This window comes from Gymnodraco acuticeps, unplaced genomic scaffold (assembly GCF_902827175.1).
Source record: "Gymnodraco acuticeps unplaced genomic scaffold, fGymAcu1.1, whole genome shotgun sequence".
NCBI classification, from domain to species: Eukaryota; Metazoa; Chordata; class Actinopteri; order Perciformes; family Bathydraconidae; genus Gymnodraco; species Gymnodraco acuticeps.
In genome coordinates, this window is record NW_022991702.1 from 1 (window position 1) to 25509 (window position 25509).

General features: G+C 49.8%; 3 protein-coding genes across 4 annotated transcripts; 1 reads left to right on the forward strand and 2 right to left on the reverse strand.

Annotated features, from left to right (window-relative positions):
* Positions 1 to 139: 139 nt before the first annotated feature.
* LOC117534585 (dual specificity protein phosphatase 14) lies at positions 140 to 10894 on the reverse strand. Of its 2 annotated transcripts, XM_034198817.1 has the most exons (4): positions 10855 to 10894; positions 3792 to 4114; positions 420 to 593; positions 140 to 389 (listed from the first exon to the last, which is right to left on the reverse strand). In XM_034198817.1, exons 2-4 carry the CDS (start codon positions 4103 to 4105, stop codon positions 317 to 319), a joined length of 561 nt encoding a protein of 186 aa, XP_034054708.1. In that variant the 5' UTR covers positions 4106 to 4114; positions 10855 to 10894; the 3' UTR covers positions 140 to 316. The 2 variants fall into 2 exon arrangements, with proteins under 2 accessions (XP_034054708.1, XP_034054707.1); XM_034198816.1 differs by having other exon boundaries at positions 140 to 593.
* LOC117534584 lies at positions 10355 to 17465 on the forward strand. Its single transcript, XM_034198815.1, has 8 exons — positions 10355 to 10408; positions 11153 to 11247; positions 11593 to 11754; positions 11978 to 12433; positions 12715 to 12919; positions 13915 to 13991; positions 14437 to 14688; positions 15820 to 17465. The coding sequence occupies exons 3-8, from the start codon at positions 11593 to 11595 to the stop codon at positions 16063 to 16065; spliced, it is 1398 nt and encodes a 465-aa protein (XP_034054706.1). The 5' UTR covers positions 10355 to 10408; positions 11153 to 11247; the 3' UTR covers positions 16066 to 17465.
* A 1119-nt stretch (positions 17466 to 18584) lies between these two features.
* LOC117534583 (ATP-binding cassette sub-family F member 3-like) lies at positions 18585 to 25184 on the reverse strand. The gene is made up of 7 exons (XM_034198814.1): positions 24935 to 25184; positions 24714 to 24846; positions 24515 to 24603; positions 22459 to 22550; positions 22166 to 22298; positions 21627 to 21714; positions 18585 to 19048 (listed from the first exon to the last, which is right to left on the reverse strand). Exons 1-7 carry the CDS (start codon positions 24970 to 24972, stop codon positions 18890 to 18892), a joined length of 732 nt encoding a protein of 243 aa, XP_034054705.1. The 5' UTR covers positions 24973 to 25184; the 3' UTR covers positions 18585 to 18889.
* Between the last annotated feature and the right edge of the window lie 325 nt (positions 25185 to 25509).

Sequence of the window (25509 nt, forward strand, 5' to 3'; positions counted from 1 at the left end):
CACACTCACTCACACACACTAAACCCCCTGTAGAAACACTCTATTTCAGGTAGACGTACTGCATGGAGAAGGGAACTAAAGAATATATGTATGATAAGGAAAATGGACTTAAAGTTGTAAAATATTTGAAAGCATGTAATTAAAGAGAAGCATCAACAGTCCTTTATTCATGCCGCCGTGTGGCCGAACACTGTCATTACAACTGGTCCTGAATCAGTTCCTGGGAGATCAGAGGACCCTCAAGGCTGCTTCAGAGGACCCTATGAGGTTGAGGGTCTCAGATGTTGAGGCAGTTTCTCTCAGATGTTGAGGACCCTCAGATGTTGAGGCAGTAGGCCGGCTCGGGGTCCTCGGGCAGCCTCAGGGCTTCAGGCAGGTCTTCGGGCAGCCTCAGGGCTTCAGGCAGGTCTTCGGGCAGCCTCAGGGCTTCGGGCAGGACCCCCCCCGGCGTGCTCACCATCCTCATGGTGTTCCTGCCGAACAGAGACCTCTCGTACTCCATCAGCTGCCTCCAGAACCCGGCGTTGGGTCGGATGAACGGACGCTGCTCCAGAACCGCCTCGTGAGCCCGTCTAAGGCTCAGACCCTCAAACCTGCACAGACCAGAACCAGAACTTTAGAGGTCTTCTATCATACAGAATTCACATCACCATGTGTCCCCCACAGAGAGAGAGAGAGAGAGGGAGAGAGAGAGAGAGAGAGAGAGAGGAGAGAGAGGAGAGAGGAGAGGAGAGAGAGAGAGAGAGAGAGAGAGAGAGAGGCACACCTTCATATGATCATTATAGTGGTACAAACAATAAGAGAATAAATAAAAAAACAGGTATGAAATACTATATGGCAGTAAAACAAGAATACAGTTTGAAAGGGGAGTGATTAAATATCCATAAAGAAAAAGTAAATCTGCTTCCAGTTCTGTTTCATCTGGTGTTGAGAGATGTTTCCATAGATCTCTTCATGTTGCTCTCAAAGTGCACCAGATTGATGCTTTCAACTTCAATATTTAAAAAAAAATCTTGCATCCCCCCGGACCCCCCTAGAGGAGGTGAGGAACCCCCCTAGAGGAGGTGAGGACCCCCCTAGAGGAAGTGAGGAACCCCCCTAGAGGAGGTGAGGACCCCCCTAGAGTAGGTGAGGACCCCCCTAGAGGAGGTGAGGACCCCCCCTAGAGGAGGTGAGGACCCCCCTAGAGGAGGTGAGGACCTAGAGTAGGTGAGGAACCCCCCTAGAGGAGGTGAGGACCCCCCTAGAGGAGGTGAGGACCTAGAGTAGGTGAGGAACCCCCCTAGAGTAGGTGAGGAACCCCCCTAGAGGAGGTGAGGACCTAGAGTAGGTGAGGAACCCCCCTAGAGTAGGTGAGGAACCCCCCTAGAGGAGGTGAGGACCTAGAGTAGGTGAGGAACCCCCCTAGAGGAGGTGAGGACCTAGAGTAGGTGAGGAACCCCCCTAGAGTAGGTGAGGAACCCCCCTGGGGGGGGGGAGAGGACCCCTCCTAGAGGAGGTGAGGTCCGCCCCCCATTCATAGGAAATAGCACTTTACCCCTGCCTATATGCCGTGAGCTGGTGATGGAGCCCTAACAGTAACTCAGATGCAATCAGCCTATAAAAGGCCTCAAACTGGAAGCACTGTCCGGCATCTTTTTCACTCAATTCTGCAATAGGTTGATCTCGCCTTTCACCGAGGCCGAGGTCGGTGATCTTGGCCTTAAAGGTTGGGAACCACTGCCCTAAAGGATGTGAGGTCATCACAAATAAAACAGGTTCACATGGAGAGGATACTAGAGAAGTGTGCACACTCATTATATACACTACACATTTCTCTTGGATTTGTTAACACCAGTCTCATATATTTGTAGAAAGGCAGGAAATGGAATTAAATCGAGAAAATGTTTCATTGCGGAGGACCCCCTGTTTTGTGTCCCCCCCCCCACTTCTGTCACCTCATCAGGTAGGTGTGTGGGGGGTCACCTCATCAGGTAGGTGTGTGGGGGGGTAGGTGTGTGGGGGGTCACCTCATCAGGTAGGTGTTGTGGGGGTAGGTGTGTGGGGGGTCACCTCATCAAGTAGGTGTGTGGGGGGTAGGTGTGTGGGGGGTCACCTCATCAGGTAAGTGTGTGGGGGGTAGGTGTGTGGGGGGTCACCTCATCAGGTAAGTGTGTGGGGGGTAGGTGTGTGGGGGGTCACCTCATCAGGTAAGTGTGTGGGGGGTAGGTGTGTGGGGGGTCACCTCATCAGGTAGGTGTGTGGGGGGTAGGTTGTGTGGGGGGTCACCTCATCAGGTAAGTGTGTGGGGGGTAGGTGTGTGGGGGGTAGGTGTGTGGGGGGTCACCTCATCAGGTAGGTGTGTGGGGGGTAGGTGTGTGGGGGGTCACCTCATCAGGTAAGTGTGTGGGGGGTAGGTGTGTGGGGGGGTCACCTCATCAGGTAAGTGTGTGGGGGGTAGGTGTGTGGGGGGTCACCTCATCAGGTAAGTGTGTGGGGGGTAGGTGTGTGGGGGACACCTCATCAGGTAGGTGTGTGGGGGGTAGGTGTGTGGGGGGTCACCTCATCAGGTTGGTGTGTGGGGGGTCACGTTATCAGGTAGGTGTGGGGGGGGTAGGTGTGTGGGGGGTCACCTCATCAGGTAGGTGTGTGGGGGGTAGGTGTGTGGGGGGTCACCTCATCAGGTTGGTGTGTGGGGGGTCACCTTATCAGGTAGGTGTGGGGGGGGTAGGTGTGTGGGGGGTCACCTCATCAGGTAGGTGTGGGGGGGTAGGTGTGGGGGGGGTTACCTCATCAGGTAAGTGTGTGGGGGGTAGGTGTGTGGGGGGTAGGTGTGTGGGGGGTAGGTGTGTGGGGGGTCACCTCATCAGGTAAGTGTGTGGGGGGTAGGTGTGTGGGGGGTCACCTCATCAGGTAAGTGTGTGGGGGTAGGTGTGTGGGGGGTCACCTCATCAGGTAGGTGTGTGGGGGGTAGGTGTGTGGGGGGGTCACCTCATCAGGTAGGTGTGTGGGGGGTAGGTGTGGGGGGGGTTACCTCATCAGGTAAGTGTGTGGGGGGTAGGTGTGGGGGGGGGTAGGTGTGTGGGGGGTCACCTCATCAGGTAAGTGTGTGGGGGGTAGGTGTGGGGGGGGGTAGGTGTGTGGGGGGTCACCTCATCAGGTAAGTATGTGGGGGGTAGGTGTGGGGGGGGTAGGTGTGTGGGGGGTCACCTCATCAGGTAAGTGTGTGGGGGGAAGGTGTGGGGGGGGGTAGGTGTGTGGGGGGTAGGTGTGTGGGGGGTCACCTCATCAGGTAGGTGTGTGGGGAGTAGGTGTGTGGGGGGTAGGTGTGGGGGGGGGTAGGTGTGTGGGGGGTCACCTCATCAGGTAAGTGTGTGGGGGGTAGGTGTGAGGGGGGGGGTAGGTGTGTGGGGGGTCACCTCATCAGGTAAGTGTGTGGGGGGTAGGTGTGTGGGGGGTCACCTCATCAGGTAAGTGTGTGGGGGGTAGGTGTGTGGGGGGTCACCTCATCAGGTAAGTGTGTGGGGGGTAGGTGTGTGGGGGGTAGGTGTGTGGGGGGTCACCTCATCAGGTAAGTGTGTGGGGGGTAGGTGTGGGGGGGGTAGGTGTGTGGGGGGTCACCTCATCAGGTAAGTGTGTGGGGGGTAGGTGTGAGGGGGGGGTAGGTGTGTGGGGGGTAGGTGTGTGGGGGGTCACCTCATCAGGTAGGTGTGTGGGGGGTAGGTGTGGGGGGGGTAGGTGTGTGGGGGGTCACCTCATCAGGTAAGTGTGTGGGGGGTAGGTGTGGGGGGGGTAGGTGTGTGGGGGGTCACCTCATCAGGTAGGCGATGATGAGGCTGGGCGAGCGGCTCCTTCCCGCGCTGCAGTGAACCAGAGTTCTGCCAGTTCGGTTCTGGTGGATCCGCTCCCCCACCAGGTCGAAGTAGAGCTTCAGGGGGGCGTGAGGCTGGTCCTGGAGGGGGACGTTCAGCACGGAGAGGCCCTCCATCTGGGGGTAGACCAGGTCCTGGAGCCCGCTGGCGTTCACCACCAGAGAGATGCTCCGGCTGCTGAGCACGCTGAGACGCAGGGCCGGGTCAGAACCACTCAGGTACAGCCCGGGACGCACCTGAGACACCTGAGACATGCTGCTGACCTGAGGACAGGAGACACCTGAGACCTAAGAGGTTTCTCAATACTCTAATTCCCCCTCCTCGACTCATCGACTCATCGACTCCTCGACTCCTCGACTCCTCGACTCCTCGACTCCTCGACTCCTCGGTCCTCCGCTAGTGACCCGGAAATGAATTTCAGCGCGCCATGTTGAAGGACATCTCATTTCTCTAAATGCACTTCGAGGACCGAGGATCGAGGAGGCTCAATGGAGGAGCTCTAACCGAGGAGAGAGGAGAGAGGAGAGAGGAGGCTCTCTGGAGGAGCTATAACCGAGGAGAGAGGAGAGAGGAGAGAGGAGAGAGGAGACTCTCTGGAGGAGCTATAACCGAGGAGAGAGGAGAGAGGAGATAGGAGGCTCTCTGGAGGAGCTATAACCGAGGAGAGAGGAGAGAGGAGGCTCTCTGGAGGAGCTATAACAGAGGAGAGAGGAGAGAGGAGAGAGGAGGCTCTCTGGAGGGGCTATAACCGAGGAGAGAGGAGAGAGGAGAGAGGAGGCTCTGTGGAGGAGCTATAAACCGAGGAGAGAGGAGAGAGGAGAGAGGAGGCTCTCTGGAGGAGCTATAACCGAGGAGAGAGGAGAGAGGAGAGAGGCGAGAGGAGGCTCTCTGGAGGAGCTATAACCGAGGAGAGAGGAGAGAGGAGAGAGGATGCTCTCTGGAGGAGCTATAACCGAGGAGAGAGGAGAGAGGAGAGAGGAGGCTCTCTGGAGGGGCTATAACCGAGGAGAGAGGAGAGAGGAGGCTCTGTGGAGGAGCTATAAACGAGGAGAGAGGAGAGAGGAGAATCTCTGGAGGAGCTCTAACCGAGGAGAGAGGAGAGAGGAGAGAGGAGGCTCTCTGGAGGAGCTCTAACCGAGGCGAGAGGAGGGAGGAGAGAGGAGGCTCTCTGGAGGAGCTCTAACCGAGGAGAGAGGAGAGAGGAGGCTCTCTGGAGGAGCTATAACCGAGGAGAGAGGAGAGAGGAGGCTCTCTGGAGGAGCTATAACCGAGGAGAGAGGAGAGAGGAGAGAGGAGAGAGGAGGCTCTCTGGAGGAGCTATAACTGAGGAGAGAGAAGAGAGGAGAGAGGAAGCTTTCTGGAGGAGCTCTAACCGAAGAGAGAGGAGAGAGGAGAGAGGATCGAGGAGGCTCTCTGGAGGAGCTATAACCGAGGAGAGAGGAGAGAGGAAGCTTTCTGGAGGAGCTCTAACCGAAGAGAGAGGAGAGAGGAGAGAGGAGAGAGGAGGCTCTCTGGAGGAGCTATAACCGAGGAGAGAGGAGAGAGGAGAGAGGAGAGAGGAGGCTCTGTGGAGGAGCTATAACCGAGGAGAGAGGAGAGAGGAGAGAGGAGAATCTCTGGAGGAGCTCTAACCGAGGAGAGAGGAGAGAGGAAGCTTTCTGGAGGAGCTCTAACCGAAGAGAGAGGAGAGAGGAGAGAGGAGAGAGGAGGCTCTCTGGAGGAGCTATAACCGAGGAGAGAGGAGAGAGGAGGCTCTGTGGAGGAGCTATAACCGAGGAGAGAGGAGAGAGGAGAATCTCTGGAGGAGCTCTAACCGAGGAGAGAGGAGAGAGGAGAGAGGAGAGAGGAGGCTCTCTGGAGGAGCTCTAACCGAGGAGAGAGGAGGGAGGAGAGAGGAGGCTCTCTGGAGGAGCTCTAACCGAGGAGAGAGGAGAGAGGAGGCTCTCTGGAGGAGCTATAACCGAGGAGAGAGGAGAGAGGAGAGAGGAGGGCTCTCTGGAGGAGCTATAACCGAGGAGAGAGGAGAGAGGAGAGAGGAGGCTCTCTGGAGGAGCTATAACTGAGGAGAGAGAAGAGAGGAGAAAGGAAGCTTTCTGGAGGAGCTCTAACCGAAGAGAGAGGAGAGAGGAGAGAGGATCGAGGAGGCTCTCTGGAGGAGCTATAACCGAGGAGAGAGGAGAGAGGAAGCTTTCTGGAGGAGCTCTAACCGAAGAGAGAGGAGAGAGGAGAGAGGAGAGAGGAGGCTCTCTGGAGGAGCTATAACCGAGGAGAGAGGAGAGAGGAGAGAGGAGGCTCTCTGGAGGAGCTATAACCGAGGAGAGAGGAGAGAGGAGAGAGGAGGCTCTCTGGAGGAGCTATAACTGAGGAGAGAGAAGAGAGGAGAGAGGAAGCTTTCTGGAGGAGCTCTAACCGAGGAGAGAGGAGAGAGGAGAGAGGAGGCTCTCTGCAGGAGCTATAACCGAGGAGAAAGGAGAGAGGAGAGAGGAGGCTCTCTGGAGGAGCTATAACCGAGGAGAGAGGAGAGAGGAGAGAGGAGGCTCTCTGGAGGAGCTATAACCGAGGAGAGGGGAGAGAGGAGAGAGGAGGCTCTCTGGAGGAGCTATAACCGAGGAGAGAGGAGAAAGGAGGCTCTCTGGAGGAGCTATAACCGAGGAGAGAGGAGAGAGGAGAGAGGATCGAGGAGGCTCTCTGGAGGAGCTCTAAACGAGGAGAGAGGAGAGAGGAGAGAGGAGGCTCTCTGGAGGAGCTATAACCGAGGAGAGAGGAGAGAGGAGAGAGGAGAGAGGAGAGAGGAGAGAGGAGACTCTCTGGAGGAGCTATAACCGAGGAGAGAGGAGAGAGGAGAGAGGAGGCTCTCTGGAGGAACTATAACCGAGGAGAGAGGAGAGAGGAGGCTCTCTGGAGGAGCTATAACCGAGGAGAGAGGAGAGAGGAGAGAGGAGAGAGGAGGCTCTCTGGAGGAGCTATAACCGAGGAGAGAGAAGAGAGGAGAGAGGAGGCTCTCTGTAGGAGCTCTAACCGAGGAGAGAGGATAGAGGAGAGAGGAGAGAGGAGGCTCTCTGGAGGAGCTATAACCGAGGAGAGAGGAGAGAGGAGAGAGGAGAGGAGAGAGGAGAGAGGAGAGAGGAGAGAGGAGAGAGGAGGCTCTCTGGAGGAGCTATAACCGAGGAGAGAGGAGAGAGGAGGCTCTCTGGAGGAGCTATAACCGAGGAAAGAGGAGAGAGGAGAGAGGAGGCGAGCCTCTTCAGAGCGTATTGCACTCCTCTCTATACTGCCCCCTTGTGGCTCAAGATGAGAAGGCGAGCCTCTTCAGAGCGTATTGCACTCCTCTCTATACTGCCCCCTTGTGGCTCAAGATAAGAAGGCGAACCTCTTCAGAGCGTATTGCACTCCTCTCTATACTGCCCCCTTGTGGCTCAAGATGAGAAGGCGAGCCTCTTCAGAGCGTATTGCACTCCTCTCTATACTGCCCCCTTGTGGCTCAAGATAAGAAGGCGAACCTCTTCAGAGCGTATTGCACTCCTCTCTATACTGCCCCCTTGTGGCTCAAGATAAGAAGGCGAGCCTCTTCAGAGCGTATTGCACTCCTCTCTATACTGCCCCCTTGTGGCTCAAGATAAGAAGGTGAACCTCTTCAAAGCGTATTGCACTCCTCTCTATACTGCCCCCTTGTGGCTCAAGATAAGAAGGCGAGCCTCTTCAGAGCGTATTGCACTCCTCTCTATACTGCCCCCTTGTGGCTCAAGATGAGAAGGTGAACCTCTTCAGAGCGTATTGCACTCCTCTCTATACTGCCCCCTTGTGGCTCAAGATAAGAAGGCGAACCTCTTCAGAGCGTATTGCACTCCTCTCTATACTGCCCCCTTGTGGCTCAAGATAAGAAGGCGAACCACTTCAGAGCGTATTGCACTCCTCTCTATACTGCCCCCTTGTGGCTCAAGATAAGAAGGCGAACCTCTTCAGAGCGTATTGCACTCCTCTCTATACTGCCCCCTTGTGGCTCAAGATGAGAAGGCGAGCCTCTTCAGAGCGTATTGCACTCCTCTCTATACTGCCCCCTTGTGGCTCAAGATAGAAGGCGAGCCTCTTCAGAGCGTATTGCACTCCTCTCTATACTGCCCCCTTGTGGCTCAAGATGAGAAGGCGAGCCTCTTCAGAGCGTATTGCACTCCTCTCTATACTGCCCCCTTGTGGCTCAAGATGAGAAGGCGAGCCTCTTCAGAGCGTATTGCACTCCTCTCTATACTGCCCCCTTGTGGCTCAAGATAAGAAGGTGAACCTCTTTAGAGCTTATTGCACTCCTCTCTATACTGCCCCCTTGTGGCTCAAGATAAGAAGGTGAACCTCTTCAGAGCGTATTGCACTCCTCTCTATACTGCCCCCTTGTGGCTCAAGATAAGAAGGTGAGCCTCTTCAGAGCGTATTGCACTCCTCTCTATACTGCCCCCTTGTGGCTCAAGATGAGAAGGCGAGCCTCTTCAGAGCGTATTGCACTCCTCTCTATACTGCCCCCTTGTGGCTCAAGATGAGAAGGCGAGCCTCTTCAGAGCGTATTGCACTCCTCTCTATACTGCCCCCTTGTGGCTCAAGATGAGAAGGCGAGCCTCTTCAGAGCGTATTGCACTCCTCTCTATACTGCCCCCTTGTGGCTCAAGATGAGAAGGCGAGCCTCTTCAGAGCGTATTGCACTCCTCTCTATACTGCCCCCTTGTGGCTCAAGATAAGAAGGCGAGCCTCTTCAGAGCGTATTGCACTCCTCTCTATACTGCCCCCTTGTGGCTCAAGATGAGAAGGCGAGCCTCTTCAGAGCGTATTGCACTCCTCTCTATACTGCCCCCTTGTGGCTCAAGATAAGAAGGCGAGCCTCTTCAGAGCGTATTGCACTCCTCTCTATACTGTCCCCTTGTGGCTCAAGATAAGAAGGCGAGCCTCTTCAGAGCGTATTGCACTCCTCTCTATACTGCCCCCTTGTGGCTCAAGATAAGAAGGTGAACCTCTTCAGAGCGTATTGCACTCCTCTCTATACTGCCCCCTTGTGGCTCAAGATGAGAAGGCGAACCTCTTCAGAGCGTATTGCACTCCTCTCTATACTGCCCCCTTGTGGCTCAAGATGAGAAGGTGAACCTCTTCAGAGCGTATTGCACTCCTCTCTATACTGCCCCCTTGTGGCTCAAGATGAGAAGGTGAACCTCTTCAGAGCGTATTGCACTCCTCTCTATACTGCCCCCTTGTGGCTCAAGATGAGAAGGCGAGCCTCTTCAGAGCGTATTGCACTCCTCTCTATACTGCCCCCTTGTGGCTCAAGATGAGAAGGTGAACCTCTTCAGAGCGTATTGCACTCCTCTCTATACTGCCCCCTTGTGGCTCAAGATGAGAAGGCGAACCTCTTCAGAGCGTATTGCACTCCTCTCTATACTGCCCCCTTGTGGCTCAAGATGAGAAGGCGAACCTCTTCAGAGCGTATTGCACTCCTCTCTATACTGCCCCCTTGTGGCTCAAGATGAGAAGGCGAACCTCTTCAGAGCGTATTGCACTCCTCTCTATACTGCCCCCTTGTGGCTCAAGATGAGAAGGCGAGCCTCTTCAGAGCGTATTGCACTCCTCTCTATACTGCCCCCTTGTGGCTCAAGATAAGAAGGCGAGCCTCTTCAGAGCGTATTGCACTCCTCTCTATACTGCCCCCTTGTGGCTCAAGATAAGAAGGCGAGCCTCTTCAGAGCGTATTGCACTCCTCTCTATACTGTCCCCTTGTGGCTCAAGATGAGAAGGCGAGCCTCTTCAGAGCGTATTGCACTCCTCTCTATACTGCCCCCTTGTGGCTCAAGATGAGAAGGCGAGCCTCTTCAGAGCGTATTGCACTCCTCTCTATACTGCCCCCTTGTGGCTCAAGATGAGAAGGCGAGCCTCTTCAGAGCGTGTTGCACTCCTCTCTATACTGCCCCCTTGTGGCTCAAGATGAGAAGGCGAGCCTCTTCAGAGCGTATTGCACTCCTCTCTATACTGCCCCCTTGTGGCTCAAGATGAGAAGGCGAGCCTCTTCAGAGCGTGTTGCACTCCTCTCTATACTGCCCCCTTGTGGCTCAAGATGAGAAGGCGAGCCTCCGGAAGCTCCAGGTTGCTTAATGACTGTTTGCGCATACTGCTTAGAAAACCAAGGCGGTGCAGTGCAAGTGAAATGTTCTGTGACGCACGAGTCAACACGTTCCATGCTCTCCTGAGAAATCTACACATTCCTCTGTCGATTGAATGTTTCTCAATCTGTCATCGTGCTGCTCTCAAATCCGTGTCTGCGGGAACATCGGGATCACTGCCTTTTGAGTGGTGTAGGCCTATGTCTTGTAATAATGGACCAAGAGTCTCTTTAAATAAAGATCATGATGATGATAAGCCTATATATTCGCCAATCAGAGCGAGGGTCGTCAACATCTGACCAATCCCAGCGGAGGAATGTTGAACTATGAGTCACACACACACACACACACACACACACAGCTCACGTGATGATGAGTCACAGTTTCACTTCAGGTTTCTCTCCGACAGACTGACATTACACGCAGGTAAGATCTTCTGTTTACCTTTGGTTTTAATATAGTATACTCACTGTCTAACTACACAACAACTACACAACAACTACACAGCAACTACACAACAACTACACAGCAACTACACAACAACTACCCAGCAACTACACAACAACTACACAACAACTACACAACAAATACACAATAACTATAAAGCCGTTCAGAACAGCATCAGTTTGTGATTAAAACACATCTGATCCGTCTGTTTTATTGATCGGCCTGTTGTATGTGTTGTTGTTGTGTTTGTTGTTGTTGTTGTTGGTAATGTGGAAGTATGGAGATCGTAAAGAAGCAGTCTGAAGTATCTTGTTCTGTGTCTGTATTACACTGTGTATACCTGAGCTACAGGGTACCAGCTTCTGCTGTTAGCAAAGTGTGTACCTGCTGATAGAGTAAATACAAACACTTGAGAGAACACTCACCTGTTTACTCCCGAGGGTTAAATAACAAGTAAACAACAACTTCCGGTTGACGCTTTCAAGCTTTTCAAAATAAAAGCACATCATTTGTGTTCTTACGTTTTTTATGAAAACAAGCTAAATATGAATGTTACACACACACACACACATGTTAGACACACACACGTTAGACACACACACACACACACACACACACACACACACACACACACACGTGTGTGTGAGAAGGAGAAAAAAGCACAGAGCATTATCGTTTTTTGACCTGAGAATATGTGTTTGTATTTGATACCTTTTGTTGAAGTAAGGAGTCAAACAAACTATCCTGAGACGGATCTTGTCCGAGTCAAACTTATTGCTATCTGTGGATCGAACTTTGGATTACTGGAACTACAACAGGTGTAATAATAGTGTGATAACAGGTGTAATACAGGTGTAATAATAGTGTGATAACAGGTGTAATACAGGTGTAATAATAGTGTGATAACAGGTGTAATAATAGTGTGATAACAGGTGTAATAATAGTGTGATAACAGGTGTAATAATAGTGTGATAACAGGTGTAATAATAGTGTGATAACAGGTGTAATACAGGTGTAATAATAGTGTGATAACAGGTGTAATACAGGTGTAATAATAGTGTGATATGGGTGAAATGTAGAAAACCCAAATCTATTCACTCTTCATAGTATTTAGTGATTTAAGGGTTAAGAGTCTCCCTGTTCTGCTTCCTGCTCTGATATAGATGCTCGACCAGAACAGAAACCAGATCTCAGCAGCAGACCGGACCCTGAAGATCCCAGAGGTCCGGTACCATCCGAGCATCCAGCCCACGAGCCCCAGAACCACAACCAGAACCAGCCAGGACCAGAGGAGCAGACCTGCTGCTGCAACCCCCCTCAAGGCTGTACGCACCATTGTTAACGTTTAAATGATTGCAGTTACGTCCAAATATCGTACGATGTTTAGATCATGTCCGTATATCGTACGATAAGTTATTAACGTAAACAATTGAAGTTATGTTTATATATCGTGCAGTGTTATAAATCATTTAATCAAATAATAAAAAAATACATTACGTCTTATTTTTATTTAACGATAAACCCTTTTTCTGTTCTGAATAAATGAAGATGCAGGACCAGAACAGAAACCAGGTCCCAGCAGCAGACCGGACCCTGAAGATCCCCGAGGTCCGGTACCACCCGAGCATCAGCACCACGACCCCCAGAACCACAACCAGAATCAGCCAGACCCTGAGGCCCAGACCTGCTGCTGAACCCCCCCTTCAAGCAGGACCCAGAACCCCCCAGACTGGACCCAGAACCCCCCAGACTGGATCCAGGACCCCCCAGACTGGATCCAGGACTCCCCAGACTGGATCCAGGACCCCCCAGACTGGACCCAGAACCCCCCAGACTGGATCCAGGACCCCCCAGACTGAATCCAGGAACCCCCAGACTGAATCCAGGAACCCCCAGACTGAATCCAGGAACCCCCAGGTGAACCCTGCTGTGAGACCTGGACCTGATGCGGGGAAACAGAGTGCTGAGAGCCCGGTTCGTGGAGACGCCCCCAGCCCGGAGCAGGTCTGTCGTGGATATTTTAAACACTCACAACATAAGCAGATAACCAAATAGAAACATATTGAAGCGCAGACACAGAAGTGGTTGGAGTTAAAATATGTAATATATATATATATATATGTAATATATCATAATGCAATTACTTTTACTCTCCTTGCATTATTTTATCTGTGTTATTGTGTTGCTCTGTGGGAGGAGCCTGTGGCCTCAGATTGTCATTGTCATATCTACACTGTAGCTCTGTACACATGACAATAAAAGCCTTGAATCTTGAAACATAACAGGTGCCACTGGGTCTGGGGGTCCGGGTGGACCAGCAGGAGGTGGAGGAGGTGGAGGTTCTGACCCGCGGGCAGAGCACCAACCCCGCCTGGTTTGCCTGGAGGAAGAACCGGATCACAGCCTCCATTGCTCACAGCATCGCTCACTGCGGATTCGTCAACGGAAAGAGCCAAACCCCGCCCACTTCCTACCTGGCTGCTGTCACAGGTAAACCCCGCCCACTTCCTACCTGGCTGCTGTCACAGGTAAAACCTGACTAATGGCGCGTTTCCACTGCAGCGGGGAGCTCGCTTTAAGCGTGCCGAGCCGTGCGGGGCCCGTTTTTGGTTGCGTTTCCACTTGGTCTAGCACCGGCTAGCGGGTCCTACTTCACAGTTTTTCTGGCCCCATAAAATCGTGGTTCTCGGGCCAGGAACAACCAGGCTGAGTCGGGCTGAGTACGCTAAACTAGAGAGAGAATCGCTGGCAAGGGGGCTACAACTACAACAAGAGGAACATATTTGACCGTGATTTAATTGTAATACACGTTTCTAAATGATGCCGAAGTAACAACATACTGATACCGGTTAGTAAAAACCATGAATTAATGCTTTGACAAGTCTGCAGACAGACGGCAGAGAAACACCTTTTAAAATGCGTGTTTTCTACATGTAGCTTGGCTAAGCTAACGTTATATATGCTCCGACCGTCCACACTCACAACAACGGCCTATACAGACATACATAAACCAGCGACTGTATTCGCCATGACACAGGCAGTCTGTGGTTTGTACTTGTTTAACTTCTGTCTAGTTTCTGAACAGATATGAGGAGCTGTGAGCTCTGAGTGCTAACAGCTAACGGCTGTGTTGTTTTTCTGGGGCTCTCATTGAAGATGACGTCACGGCTCCGCCTACACTGCGTTACTATAGTTACAGTCCCTGTTCCTAAACTGTAATGGAAATGTGCCATAAAGTGAGCCGGTCCTAACGAGGCTTAGCCATACCGAGCGAGGCCGTGTAGTGGAAATGCGCCATTACACGACTCAGCCTTTTTACTAACCATGACGGAGAGGGTTCTGCTCCCTCATGATTTGTATAATGATGACATCAGAGAGAAATGAGCAGATGAACTCAGGTGACGGACTCAGGTGACGAACTCAGGTGATGAACACCTATGATGGGGAAGATAACAGCAAAGCAACACCATCTGGTTGTTTCTCAGGTGAGGCGCGGAGCGTCCGGACCAGAGCCATGTCCTGGGGGGTGCAGATGGAGGCCGAGGCCGTCCACAGCTACCAGGTACAGAATCACACACCTGGTGAAGCATGAGCTCGTCTCTCACTGACAGAGCATCCTCAGCTGAGGTGATGGGATGCTTTACAGCACCCTCTGTCAGGGACTGCAGAGTTTGGAGATGTTTTTCTCAAAATCTCAAAATTCAGATTTTGTTATAAAAATTCTGACTTTTTCTCAAAGTCTGAATGTTTTTGAAAAAGCAGCATGTTCTTGGTGATGCTCGGCTGAGGAGCTACGAGAAGAACCAGAGCATATGAGACTGCAGACTAAATGTTTATAATAACTCTCACTGACAGAAGGCAAATGTCGAGTTACAGAAAAAGTCAGGATTTTGAGAAATAAAGTTAGAAATTTGAGATTTTGGGAAAAGTCAGAATTTTGAGATGGGACTGTATTATGAAACACTGGTTCCATCAGCGCCAGTTACTGATCTGTCCTCGTCCTGCAGGCTGTGAAGACGGCGGCGTTGGGACGGAGCGTCTCGGTGCTCGCCTGCGGGCTCTTCCTGGACGCTCAGAGGCCCTGGTTGGGTGCGAGTCCAGATGGCATCGTGACGGACAGCCGGACCGGCCAATGGCTGCTCTGCCTGGAGGTGAAGTGTCCCTACAAACACAAGGACAGACGGGTGGAGGACGCCTGCAGGGACGACCCCAACTTCTGCCTGAAGATACAGGACGAGGACGGACGGAGGCCCGGAGAGGTCAGACTACATCACACTGACATGTCCTCGTCTCTAACTTCCTCTCCTCGCCTCTAACGTCCTCTCCTCGTCTCTCTCCTCGTCTCTAACGTCTTCTCCTCGTCTCTAACCTCCTCTCATCTCTAACTTCCTCTCCTCGTCTCTAACGTCCTCTCCTCGTCTCTAACGTCCTCTCCTCGTCTCTAACCTCCTCTCCTCGTCCTCTCCTCGTCTCTAACCTCCTCTCCTCGTCTCTAACCTCCTCTCCTCGTCTCTAACCTCCTCTCCTCGTCTCTAACTTCCTCTCCTCGTCTCTAACGTCCTCTCCTTGTCTCTCTCCTCGTCTCTAACCTCTTCTCCTCATCTCTAACCTCCTCTCCTCGTCCTCGTCTCTAATCTCCTCTCCTCGTCTCTAACCTCCTCATCTCTAACGTCCTCTCCTCGTCTCTAACCTCCTCTCCTCGTCTCTAACCTCCTCTCCTCGTCCTCTCCTCGTCTCTAACCTCCTCTCCTCGTCTCTAACCTCCTCTCCTCGTCTCTAACTTCCTCTTCTCGTCTCTCTCCTCGTCTCTAACGTCTTCTCCTCGTCTCTAACCTCCTCTCATCTCTAACTTCCTCTCCTCGTCTCTAACGTCCTCTCCTCGTCTCTAACCTCCTCTCCTCGTCCTCTCCTCGTCTCTAACCTCCTCTCCTCGTCTCTAACCTCCTCTCCTCCTCTCTAACTTCCTCTCCTCGTCTCTAACGTCCTCTCCTTGTCTCTCTCCTCATCTCTAACCTCCTCTCCTCGTCTCTAACCTCCTCTCCTCGTCCTCGTCTCTAATCTCCTCTCCTCGTCTCTAACCTCCTCATCTCTAACTTCCTCTCCTCGTCTCTAACGTCCTCTCCTCGTCTCTAACCTCCTCTCCTCGTCTCTAACCTCCTCTCCTCGTCTCTAACCTCCTCTCCTAGTCTCTAACCTCCTCTCCTCGTCTCTAACCTCCTCTCCTCGTCCTCTCCTCGTCTCTAACCTCCTCATCTCTAACTTCCTCTCCTCGTCTCTAACCTCCTCATCTCTAACTTCCTCTCCTCGTCTCTAACGTCCTCTCCTCGTCTCTAACCTCGTCTCCTCGTCTCTAACTTCCTCTCCTCGTCTCCTCCTCTCCTTGTCCCCAGGTCCCGGTGTACGTTCTGAAGTCGTCCCACAGCTACTTCACTCAGGTCCAGTTCCAGATGGCGGTGACGGGCCTCCATCAGGCCGACTTCGTTGTCTTCACCCTTAAAGAGACGGCCGTGGTCCCGGTGACCTTTGACCCCGAGCTGTGGGAGGAGACGTTGTCCAAACTCGAGACATTTTACCGAGACGCTGTCCTGCCTCGCCTAAGTGACGGGGGGGGGGCGTCCTGGAGCCCTGAGCTGTAGAGACACTTTAAAGAGGGACCTCACGGAGGGAGCCTCAACTGAGCACCTAAGGGCACGGTGTTGCCGCTGCGAGGCTCAACTAGCACCTCTTGAAACAGAGGGCTCAGCATATAACTTTGCGTGGGGCCTCAAGTTGGCCAGGGACAGCCCTGTGTGTAACCATTAGCCAATCAGCAACCAAGGTAACCCCCCCCCCCCCCTCCTTATCACCTGAATCTCCTCCTAGAGCTCCATTGAGTTCTTTGTAACCAGATGTCTCTCAGAGGGGCGTGGGGAGGGGCTCCTTATTTTCATCTAAAGTCACAGACAGAGAATCAGCACTTTGGAAACAGGGCTGAAACAGAGGGGATTATGGGTAATGCTGCAATGATCTGTTTGGTGTTTCAGCCAATCAGAGACAGGCTCTGGATATATCTGAGACCTGTGATATACTGATGATATTGATAGGGGACCTTTAAAGAGTCCCTGCTCTTCTTCTGTGGTGTTCTCCAACCCTAGCCCCCAGGAAGTGCTCCAGATACCTGATGCTCACCGTACTTTAATGGATTTCATCTGTATTCCGGTTATTGTCCCATGAAGGGACTCTTTACTGGGATTTATGAGCAGAATATATTTACATGTATCAAAAGCATTGAAGACCTTGGAGACATGTTACAGTGGAGGGACATCAACCTGATCAGCTTCCTCTTCAGTCATTAGGCGCTTGGGGGGGGGGGGGGGGGGGGCCCGGGGCCTAGTCCCTACTAGTTTGCGTAAACCTTTTCACCCCCCAGATCCCCCCTGCTAGAGAGGTAGTACTTTCCTGAGGAGGAAATGGTTCGTGGGTGTGTCGGCCACACTAACAATTTCTGATTGGCTGGGCGAATTGCAAACCACGCCCCTAAAACTCAGAACGTTTTGTGAACCCAAAGCAGAAGAGGAAGTGACGTCAGCAGCTTCATTGGCCTAATCCTCCCTCAGGGACTTATTCCGGTGAGAACGCCATCTGCTAGGACAGTTCCAGGGACTACAGAGTTAGGCTATGTGCCTAAATGAGGCCAAGCGTAAACCGTAGTTTGGTCGTATCAGAAATCGTTCGGTGCCTTAAGGGAAAATACCAATATCTTGTGGTTACATTTGGAGTATTTATATACATGTATAGAGCAGGGTTTCCGCTAGGATTTTTTCTCGCCGGTCAAATGTCCGGGCAGACTTTATTTTACCGGATAAATTTGAAACTTACCGGTCATATTTCAATAATAATAATAAGAGTTGTGTAGCAGAGTTTCCGTTAGCAGGTAATTACCGGACTATGAGCAGATATGCTTCAGTTTAAAACTCAGTTCACGGGCTCATGTTTATATTGCTTCAGTCTATAATCGTAACAGATCGAAAAAATTCAGATTCATTTTTCAATAAATGATTCCACAAACAACAAACAACATAATTATTACATTAAACAAACTACTTGTAGTAGATGAAGTACATTATTCAAAAGTTTACATTAACTTTGAATAATCACACGGGAGAAACGGAGCCTCTCTTTTCCCCTCTCTCTCTCTCCTGACAGCCCGTCAGTTTCTCATGCAGCTAAACAGAGGCGGGGCTTCAGGTGATCATGCAGAGCTGCGTGTCTCTGTCAGACTCAGCAGCTGATCTGATCTCTCTCTCGCGTCTGGTTATACTTCACTCGCGTTTATGTCCATATCGATCAGATCCAGCTCTCCTGATCGGGCTTTATAGAGAGCACCGATCAAACTATTAACAGTGAATATCGGCCGATAATGACCGGTGGCCGATCTATCGGAGCATCCCTAATTATTACCAGACATTTTGACCGGCAGGTTTTGAATTTACCGGTTTTTAATACATTTTACCAGCTAAAAACCGGTAATTACCGGCTAACGGAAACCCTGGTACAGAGGTAAGAGTGTACGAAAGAAAGGCAACTTGAATTCATCTCCTTTTCAGGTCTTTTCTTGCTAATTATAATGTTTGTTTGTTACTTCAGGGGAATAATGTGTTCTTTGAAGAGTATTTTTAATAAAGATTTTATAACGTCTTCCTGTTTGTGCTTCCCTAAAGTATAGGTTGGGTTTGTTCCTTGAACATGTATTACTTTGACCTGAGAGTTTCTGAGTCCCTTGTAAAACATCACACATCAGGGTCTCTGCGCCCTCAAACCAAAATGCAGATTTCCCATAAAATGATTGCCAGAAAACGATATTTCTGTTCCTCAAAAACTGTATCATTCCTCCAGAAATCTGAGTCTCAGAGACAGCTTTGTTTTCACGAGCTCCGACCTCACGTTGTCGGTTTACTTTACGTTGTTGTTTACGCCGCCACGTTGTCATTTACGTCCGCCACGTTCTTGAGAGAATTGATATATCTTATAAACAGTCAGATCAGTAAACAGACACAGTACTCATACTATATCTTTATAGAAACACTTCTGATAGACTGTATACTTAAAAGGAAACACACCTGTACCGTACCCCCCCCCCCCCCCCCCATGAAGACAGAGTGACGCTGTAAAGGAATCAGCAGAAGAAGAACAGACCATGATCTGATGGATTTATTTGTTTTGTGTCTGAATGTAAATATAAGGTTGGGTCCTTTTAAAAGAGTCGATGATACAGAAAAAAGGTTTAATGTGACGATGGACTTTAAATAGACTCCGCCTCCTCCAGAGTTCACTGACATCACCAGGGGAAATCGACCAATCGGCCTGCAGCACATCAGTTCAGAGGAAAGAAAAAAAACGTCCTCCAGGCTGCTGATTGGCTGCTATAACAGGGGCTTGTTGAGGCACTGAGCGGGGCCTCACAGGTAAATGGGCGGGGCCTCACAGGTAACCCTCCTTCTTGAACTGCTCGTGTAGGATGTCCCGGTACTCGTCAAAGCCTCCGTCGATGCGGCCCACCTTCCCGTGCTCACACACCCACAGCTCCTTGCACACCATGCGGATCAGACGCTCGTCGTGAGACACCAGGATGACCCCGCCCTGAAACATGACATCACACAGTGAGGAGACGCACCTGAGACACACTTGAGAGGCACCTGAGACACATGTGACACAACTACAACCCTAAGACAGTCAACTGTTCCCTAAGAGAGTAATCTGTTCCCTGAGAGAGTAATCTGTTCCCTGAGACAGTCAACTGTTCCCAAAGAGAGTAATCTGTTCCCTGAGAGAGTAATCTGTTCCCTGAGACAGTCAACTGTTCCCAAAGAGAGTAATCTGTTCCCTGAGAGTAATCTGTTCCCTGAGACAGTCAACTGTTCCCTAAGAGAGTAATCTGTTCCCTGAGACAGTTAACTGTTCCCTAAGAGAGTAAACTGTTCCCTAAGAGAGTAATCTGTTCCCTGAGACAGTCAACTGTTCCCTAAGAGAGTAAACTGTTCCCTAAGAGAGTAATCTGTTCCCTGAGACAGTCAACTGTTCCCTAAGAGAGTAATCTGTTCCCTGAGAGAGTAATCTGTTCCCTGAGACAGTCAACTGTTCCCAAAGAGAGTAATCTGTTCCCTGAGAGTAATCTGTTCCCTGAGACAGTCAACTGTTCCCTAAGAGAGTAATCTGTTCCCTGAGACAGTCAACTGTTCCCTAAGAGAGTAAACTGTTCCCTAAGAGAGTAATCTGTTCCCTGAGACAGTCAACTGTTCCCTAAGAGAGTAATCTGTTCCCTGAGAGAGTAATCTGTTCCCTGAGACAGTCAACTGTTCCCTAAGAGAGTAATCTGTTCCCTGAGAGAGTAATCTGTTCCCTGAGACAGTCAACTGTTCCCAAAGAGAGTAATCTGTTCCCTGAGAGTAATCTGTTCCCTGAGACAGTCAACTGTTCCCTAAGAGAGTAATCTGTTCCCTGAGAGAGTAATCTGTTCCCTGAGACAGTCAACTGTTCCCTAAGAGAGTAATCTGTTCCCTGAGAGAGTAATCTGTTCCCTGAGACAGTCAACTGTTCCCAAAGAGAGTAATCTGTTCCCTGAGAGTAATCTGTTCCCTGAGACAGTCAACTGTTCCCTAAGAGAGTAATCTGTTCCCTGAGACAGTCAACTGTTCCCTAAGAGAGTAATCTGTTCCCTGAGACAGTCAACTGTTCCCTAAGAGAGTAAACTGTTCCCTAAGAGAGTAATCTGTTCCCTAAGAGAGTAATCTGTTCCCTGAGAGAGTAATCTGTTCCCTGAGACAGTAATCTGTTCCCTGAGAGAGTAATCTGTTCCCTGAGACAGTAATCTGTTCCCTGAGAGAGTAATCTGTTCCCTGAGACAGTAATCTGTTCCCTGAGAGAGTAATCTGTTCCCTGAGAGAGTAATCTGTTCCCTGAGAGAGTAATCGGTTCCCTGAGACAGTAATCCGTTCCCTGAGAGAGTCAACTGTTCCCTAAGACAGTCAACTGTTCCCTAAGAGAGTAATCTGTTTCCTGAGAGAGTCATCTGTTCCCTAAAACAGTAATCTGTTCGCTAACAGAGTCAACTGTTCCCTGAGAGAGTAATCTGTTCCCCGAGAGAGTAATCTGTTCCCCGAGACAGTAATCTGTTCCCCGAGACAGTAATCTGTTCCCCGAGACAGTCAACTGTTCCCTAAGAGAGTAATCTGTTCCCCGAGAGAGTAATCTGTTCCCCGAGAGAGTAATCTGTTCCCCGAGACAGTAATCCGTTCCCCGAGAGAGTAATCCGTTCCCCGAGAGAGTAATCTGTTTCCTGAGAGAGTCAACTGTTCCCCGAGAGAGTAATCTGTTCCCCGACAGAGTAATCTGTTCCCCGACAGAGTAATCTGTTCCCCGAGAGAGTAATCTGTTCCCCGAGAGAGTAATCTGTTCCCCGAGAGAGTAATCTGTTCCCCGAGAGAGTAATCTGTTCCCCGAGACAGTAATCTGTTCCCCGAGAGAGTAATCTGTTCCCCGAGAGAGTAATCTGTTCCCCGAGAGAGTAATCTGTTCCCCGAGAGAGTAATCTGTTCCCCGAGAGAGTAATCTGTTCCCCGAGAGAGTAATCTGTTCCCCGAGACAGTATCTGTTCCCCGAGAGAGTAATCTGTTCCCCGAGAGAGTAATCTGTTCCCCGAGAGAGTAATCTGTTCCCCGAGAGAGTAATCTGTTCCCCGAGACAGTAATCTGTTCCCCGAGACAGTAATCTGTTCCCCGAGAGAGTAATCTGTTCCCCGAAGAGTAATCTGTTCCCCGAGACAGTAATCTGTTCCCCGAGAGAGTAATCTGTTCCCCGAGAGAGTAATCTGTTCCCCGAGAGAGTAATCTGTTCCCCGAGAGAGTAATCTGTTCCCCGAGAGAGTAAATCTGTTCCCCGAGAGAGTAATCTGTTCCCCGAGAGAGTAATCTGTTCCCCGAGAGAGTAATCTGTTCCCCGAGAGAGTAATCTGTTCCCAGAGACAGTAATCTGTTCCCCGAGACAGTAATCTGTTCCCCGAGAGAGTAATCTGTTCCCCGAGAGAGTAATCTGTTCCCCGAGAGAGTAATCTGTTCCCCGAGAGAGTAATCTGTTCCCCGAGACAGTAATCTGTTCCCCGAGACAGTAATCTGTTCCCTGAGACAGTAATCTGTTCCCTGAAGGTGGGTGATTCACTTACTCTGAACTTGTTGAGGGACTTTGCGAGAGCCTCGATGGTCTCCATGTCCAGATGATTGGTCGGCTCGTCCAGGATGTAGAAGTTTGGACTGACGGGAACAAAAACAAATATACTTTGTTCCTGTTCAGCTTATTCTATTTCACATGTTTACAGTTGACTTCTTACGCATTTACCTGCACATTGGTCACTTTCAACCTTCTTTGCACTATTTTATTTATGTTGTTCTATTTCAATATTGTTATTGTTTGTCTTATTTATATTTACATTGCATTGTGGGAGGAGCCTGTGACTTCAGATGCTCATTGCCATATCTACACTGCTGAGCATCCGATGATAAAACCTTTGATTCTTTAAATGACCGTCGTTATATTTTATGACTACATCACCTTAAAAAATGCATAAACTTTAACAACTTTAAGAAATTGTGGTTTGGATTAGACGAGTTATTTTGATTGTAAAAGCTATACAAACATTAAATCAAGAGTCTGCAAGAAGAAATACTTTGAAAACACTCCACTCTAATGTCCCCCCCCGCCTACCACGGCATGGTCATCTGAGCGAAGGCCACGCGACTCTTCTGCCCCCCCGACAGACTGGCCACCGGCCTCGTGGCGAGTTCACCAGTGATCCCGTACCCGCCCAGCTGGTGCCGGTACTCCTCCTCTGGCCGACCTGCACACAAACACACAATCAATCAGAACCATCCAATCAGAACCAAGACCAGTCAATCAGGACCAGTCAATCAGGACCAGCCAATCAGAAGCAGACACAGCTCAGCATGGTGTTTGGTTGTGTTTATTGTTGTTGTTGTGTTTGTTGTTGTTGTGGTTACCGGGGAAGCGGTTGAGCAGCAGCTCTATAGAGCAGACGTTCATGTCCAGCTGGTCCACGTGATGCTGACTGAAGTAACCGATCTTCAGGCTCCTGGGGACAAAACAACCAGCAAGATGAACCTCAGGAGAAATTCAAAACGAAACACCTAAGAGTTAACGGTTCCCTAAAAACAGAAGGTGGTTCCCTAAATAGTGTTTATAAACTAAGAGTTAACGGTTCCCTAAAACAGAAGGTGGTTCCCTAAATAGTGTTTATAAACTAAGAGTTAACGGTTCCCTAAATAGTGTTTATAAACTAAGAGTTAACGGTTCCCTAAATAGTACTAATAAACTAAGAGTTAACGGTTCCCTAAAACAGAAGGTGGTTCCCTAAATAGTATTTATGAACTAAGAGTTAACGGTTCCCTAAAACAGAAGGTGGTTCCCTAAATAGTATTTATGAACTAAGAGTTAACGGTTCCCTAAATAGTGTTTATAAACTAAGAGTTAACGGTTCCCTAAATAGTACTAATAAACTAAGAGTTAACGGTTCCCTAAAACAGAAGGTGGTTCCATAAATAGTGTTTATAAACTAAGAGTTAACGGTTCCCTAAAACAGAAGGTGGTTCCCTAAATAGTGTTTATAAACTAAGAGTTAACGGTTCCCTAAAACAGAAGGTGGTTCCCTAAATAGTGTTTATAAACTAAGAGTTAACAGTTCCCTAAAACAGAAGGTGGTTCCCTAAATAGTATTTATGAACTAAGAGTTAACGGTTCCCTAAATAGTGTTTATAAACTAAGAGTTAACGGTTCCCTAAATAGTACTAATAAACTAAGAGTTAACGGTTCCCTAAAACAGAAGGTGGTTCCCTAATAGTGTTTATAAACTAAGAGTTAACGGTTCCCTAAAACAGAAGGTGGTTCCCTAAATAGTGTTTATAAACTAAGAGTTAACGGTTCCCTAAAACAGAAGGTGGTTCCCTAAATAGTATTTATGAACTAAGAGTTAACGGTTCCCTAAAACAGAAGGTGGTTCCATAAATAGTATTTATAAACTAAGAGTTAACGGTTCCCTAAAACAGAAGGTGGTTCCCTAAATAGTATTTATGAACTAAGAGTTAACGGTTCCCTAAAACAGAAGGTGGTTCCCTAAATAGTGTTTATAAACTAAGAGTTAACGGTTCCCTAAAACAGAAGGTGGTTCCCTAAATAGTACTAATAAACTAAGAGTTAACGGTTCCCTAAAACAGAAGGTGGTTCCCTAAATAGTGTTTATAAACTAAGAGTTAACGGTTCCCTAAAACAGAAGGTGGTTCCCTAAATAGTATTTATGAACTAAGAGTTAACGGTTCCCTAAAACAGAAGAGGGTTCCCTAAATAGTACTAATAAACTAAGAGTTAACGGTTCCCTAAACAGAACGAAGAAGAATTAAAACCTATAAACAAATAGTCAACAGTTCCCTGATGAGAGAAAATAATTCCCCTAATAGACGGTATAAACAAAGAGCTATGGGTAAACTGAGGAGAGAACAAGGTTCCCTAAATGAACCTATAGACAGAGCGTTAACGACTCACCGAGGAGAGAACAAGGTTCCCCAAATGAACCTATAGACAGAGCGTTAACGACTCACCGAGGAGAGAACAAGGTTCCCCAAATGAACCTATAGACAGAGCGTTAACGACTCACCGAGGAGAGAACAAGGTTCCCTAAATGATCCTATAGACAGAGCGTTAACGACTCACCGAGGAGAGAACAAGGTTCCCTAAATGAACCTATAGACAGAGCCTTAACGACTCGCCGAGGAGAGAACAAGGTTCCCTAAATGAACCTATAGACAGAGCGTTAACGACTCGCCGAGGAGAGAACAAGGTTCCCTAAATGAACCTATAGACAGAGCGTTAACGACTCGCCGAGGAGAAAACAAGGTTCCCTAAATGATCCTATAGACAGAGCGTTAACGACTCGCCGAGGAGAGAACAAGGTTCCCTAAATGAATCTAGAGACAGAGCCTTAACGACTCACCGAGGAGAGAGCATTGAAATACGTTTAGAGTGAGGGTCCCTGTGGACGGGTACCTGTGGGCTTGTCTCATTCCGTTGACCGGCGTTAAGTCACCCATCAGCAGCTTCAGGACGGTGGTTTTACCCGCGCCGTTTTCACCGACCTATCAGGAAACACAACAGCGTCAGGTGTTCAGGTCACTGATTACAGAACATTCAGACAGGTGTGAAGTCTCATGTGAATGCTGGGCTGTGATTGGCTGGTTGAACGTACGATGCAGATGCGAGACTCGAGGTCGGCCGACACGTTGAGTCCAGAGAAGAGAGGACGGTCCGGAGTGTAGTAAAACTCCAGCTCATCTAACTGAAGGATGGGAGGAGACAACTTCTCAAAGTTATCTGGGAACCTGAGGAACACAAAGCATGTTCATCAAGTAATCAATTAACTCATCAATTACCAATCAATCAATCAATCAATCAATCTGCTCTTCTTACTTTAAGGAGACCTCAATCTCTTTTTCAAGCGGCTTCATCTCAGGTCTGCAGGAGGAAACAAACAGAATTACCTGTCTGTCAGAGGACCGTCACAGCAGCACAGGTAGCAAGGGGCACAGGTGTGCACCAGGTGTGTATCAGTTGTGTGCACCAGGTGTGTGCACCAGGTGTGTACCAGGTGTGTATCAGGTGTGCACCAGGTGTGTATCAGTTGTGTGCACCAGGTGTGTGTATCAGTTGTGTGCACCAGGTGTGTATCAGTTGTGTGCACCAGGTGTGTGTATCAGGTGTGTGCACCAGGTGTGTACCAGGTGTGTATCAGGTGTGCACCAGGTGTGTATCAGGTGTGCACCAGGTGTGTATCAGGTGTGCACCAGGTGTGTGTATCAGTTGTGTGCACCAGGTGTGTGTATCAGTTGTGTGCACCAGGTGTGTGTATCAGTTGTGTATTGTGGAGGAAACTTCTGTAGCAATAGAGAGTCAGGACTCAGAGAGACACGAGGAGAGCTGGAGCTTCGATGGCAAACACTGACGGTTTATTTGGAGTTACGGCCGGAGAGTTGACGAGACCCGTG

Bases quoted from the DNA above. Each gene is read 5' to 3' on its own strand.
- LOC117534585 (XM_034198816.1), bottom strand. From the start codon at position 4,105: ATGTCTCAGGTGTCTCAGGTGCGTCCCGGGCTGTACCTGAGTGGTTCT. The intron at 594-3,791 runs GTGACCCCCCAC...TGGTCTGTGCAG, and splicing joins ATCATCGCCTACCTGATGAG to GTTTGAGGGTCTGAGCCTTA.
- LOC117534584 (XM_034198815.1), top strand. From the start codon at position 11,593: ATGCTCGACCAGAACAGAAACCAGATCTCAGCAGCAGACCGGACCCTG. The intron at 11,755-11,977 runs GTACGCACCATT...GAATAAATGAAG, and splicing joins CTGCAACCCCCCTCAAGGCT to ATGCAGGACCAGAACAGAAA. The intron at 12,434-12,714 runs GTCTGTCGTGGA...GAAACATAACAG, and splicing joins ACGCCCCCAGCCCGGAGCAG to GTGCCACTGGGTCTGGGGGT.
- LOC117534583 (XM_034198814.1), bottom strand. From the start codon at position 24,972: ATGAAGCCGCTTGAAAAAGAGATTGAGGTCTCCTTAAA. The intron at 24,847-24,934 runs GTAAGAAGAGCA...TGTGTTCCTCAG, and splicing joins GAGATTGAGGTCTCCTTAAA to GTTCCCAGATAACTTTGAGA. The intron at 19,049-21,626 runs GTAAGTGAATCA...GTCATGTTTCAG, and splicing joins AGTCCCTCAACAAGTTCAGA to GGCGGGGTCATCCTGGTGTC.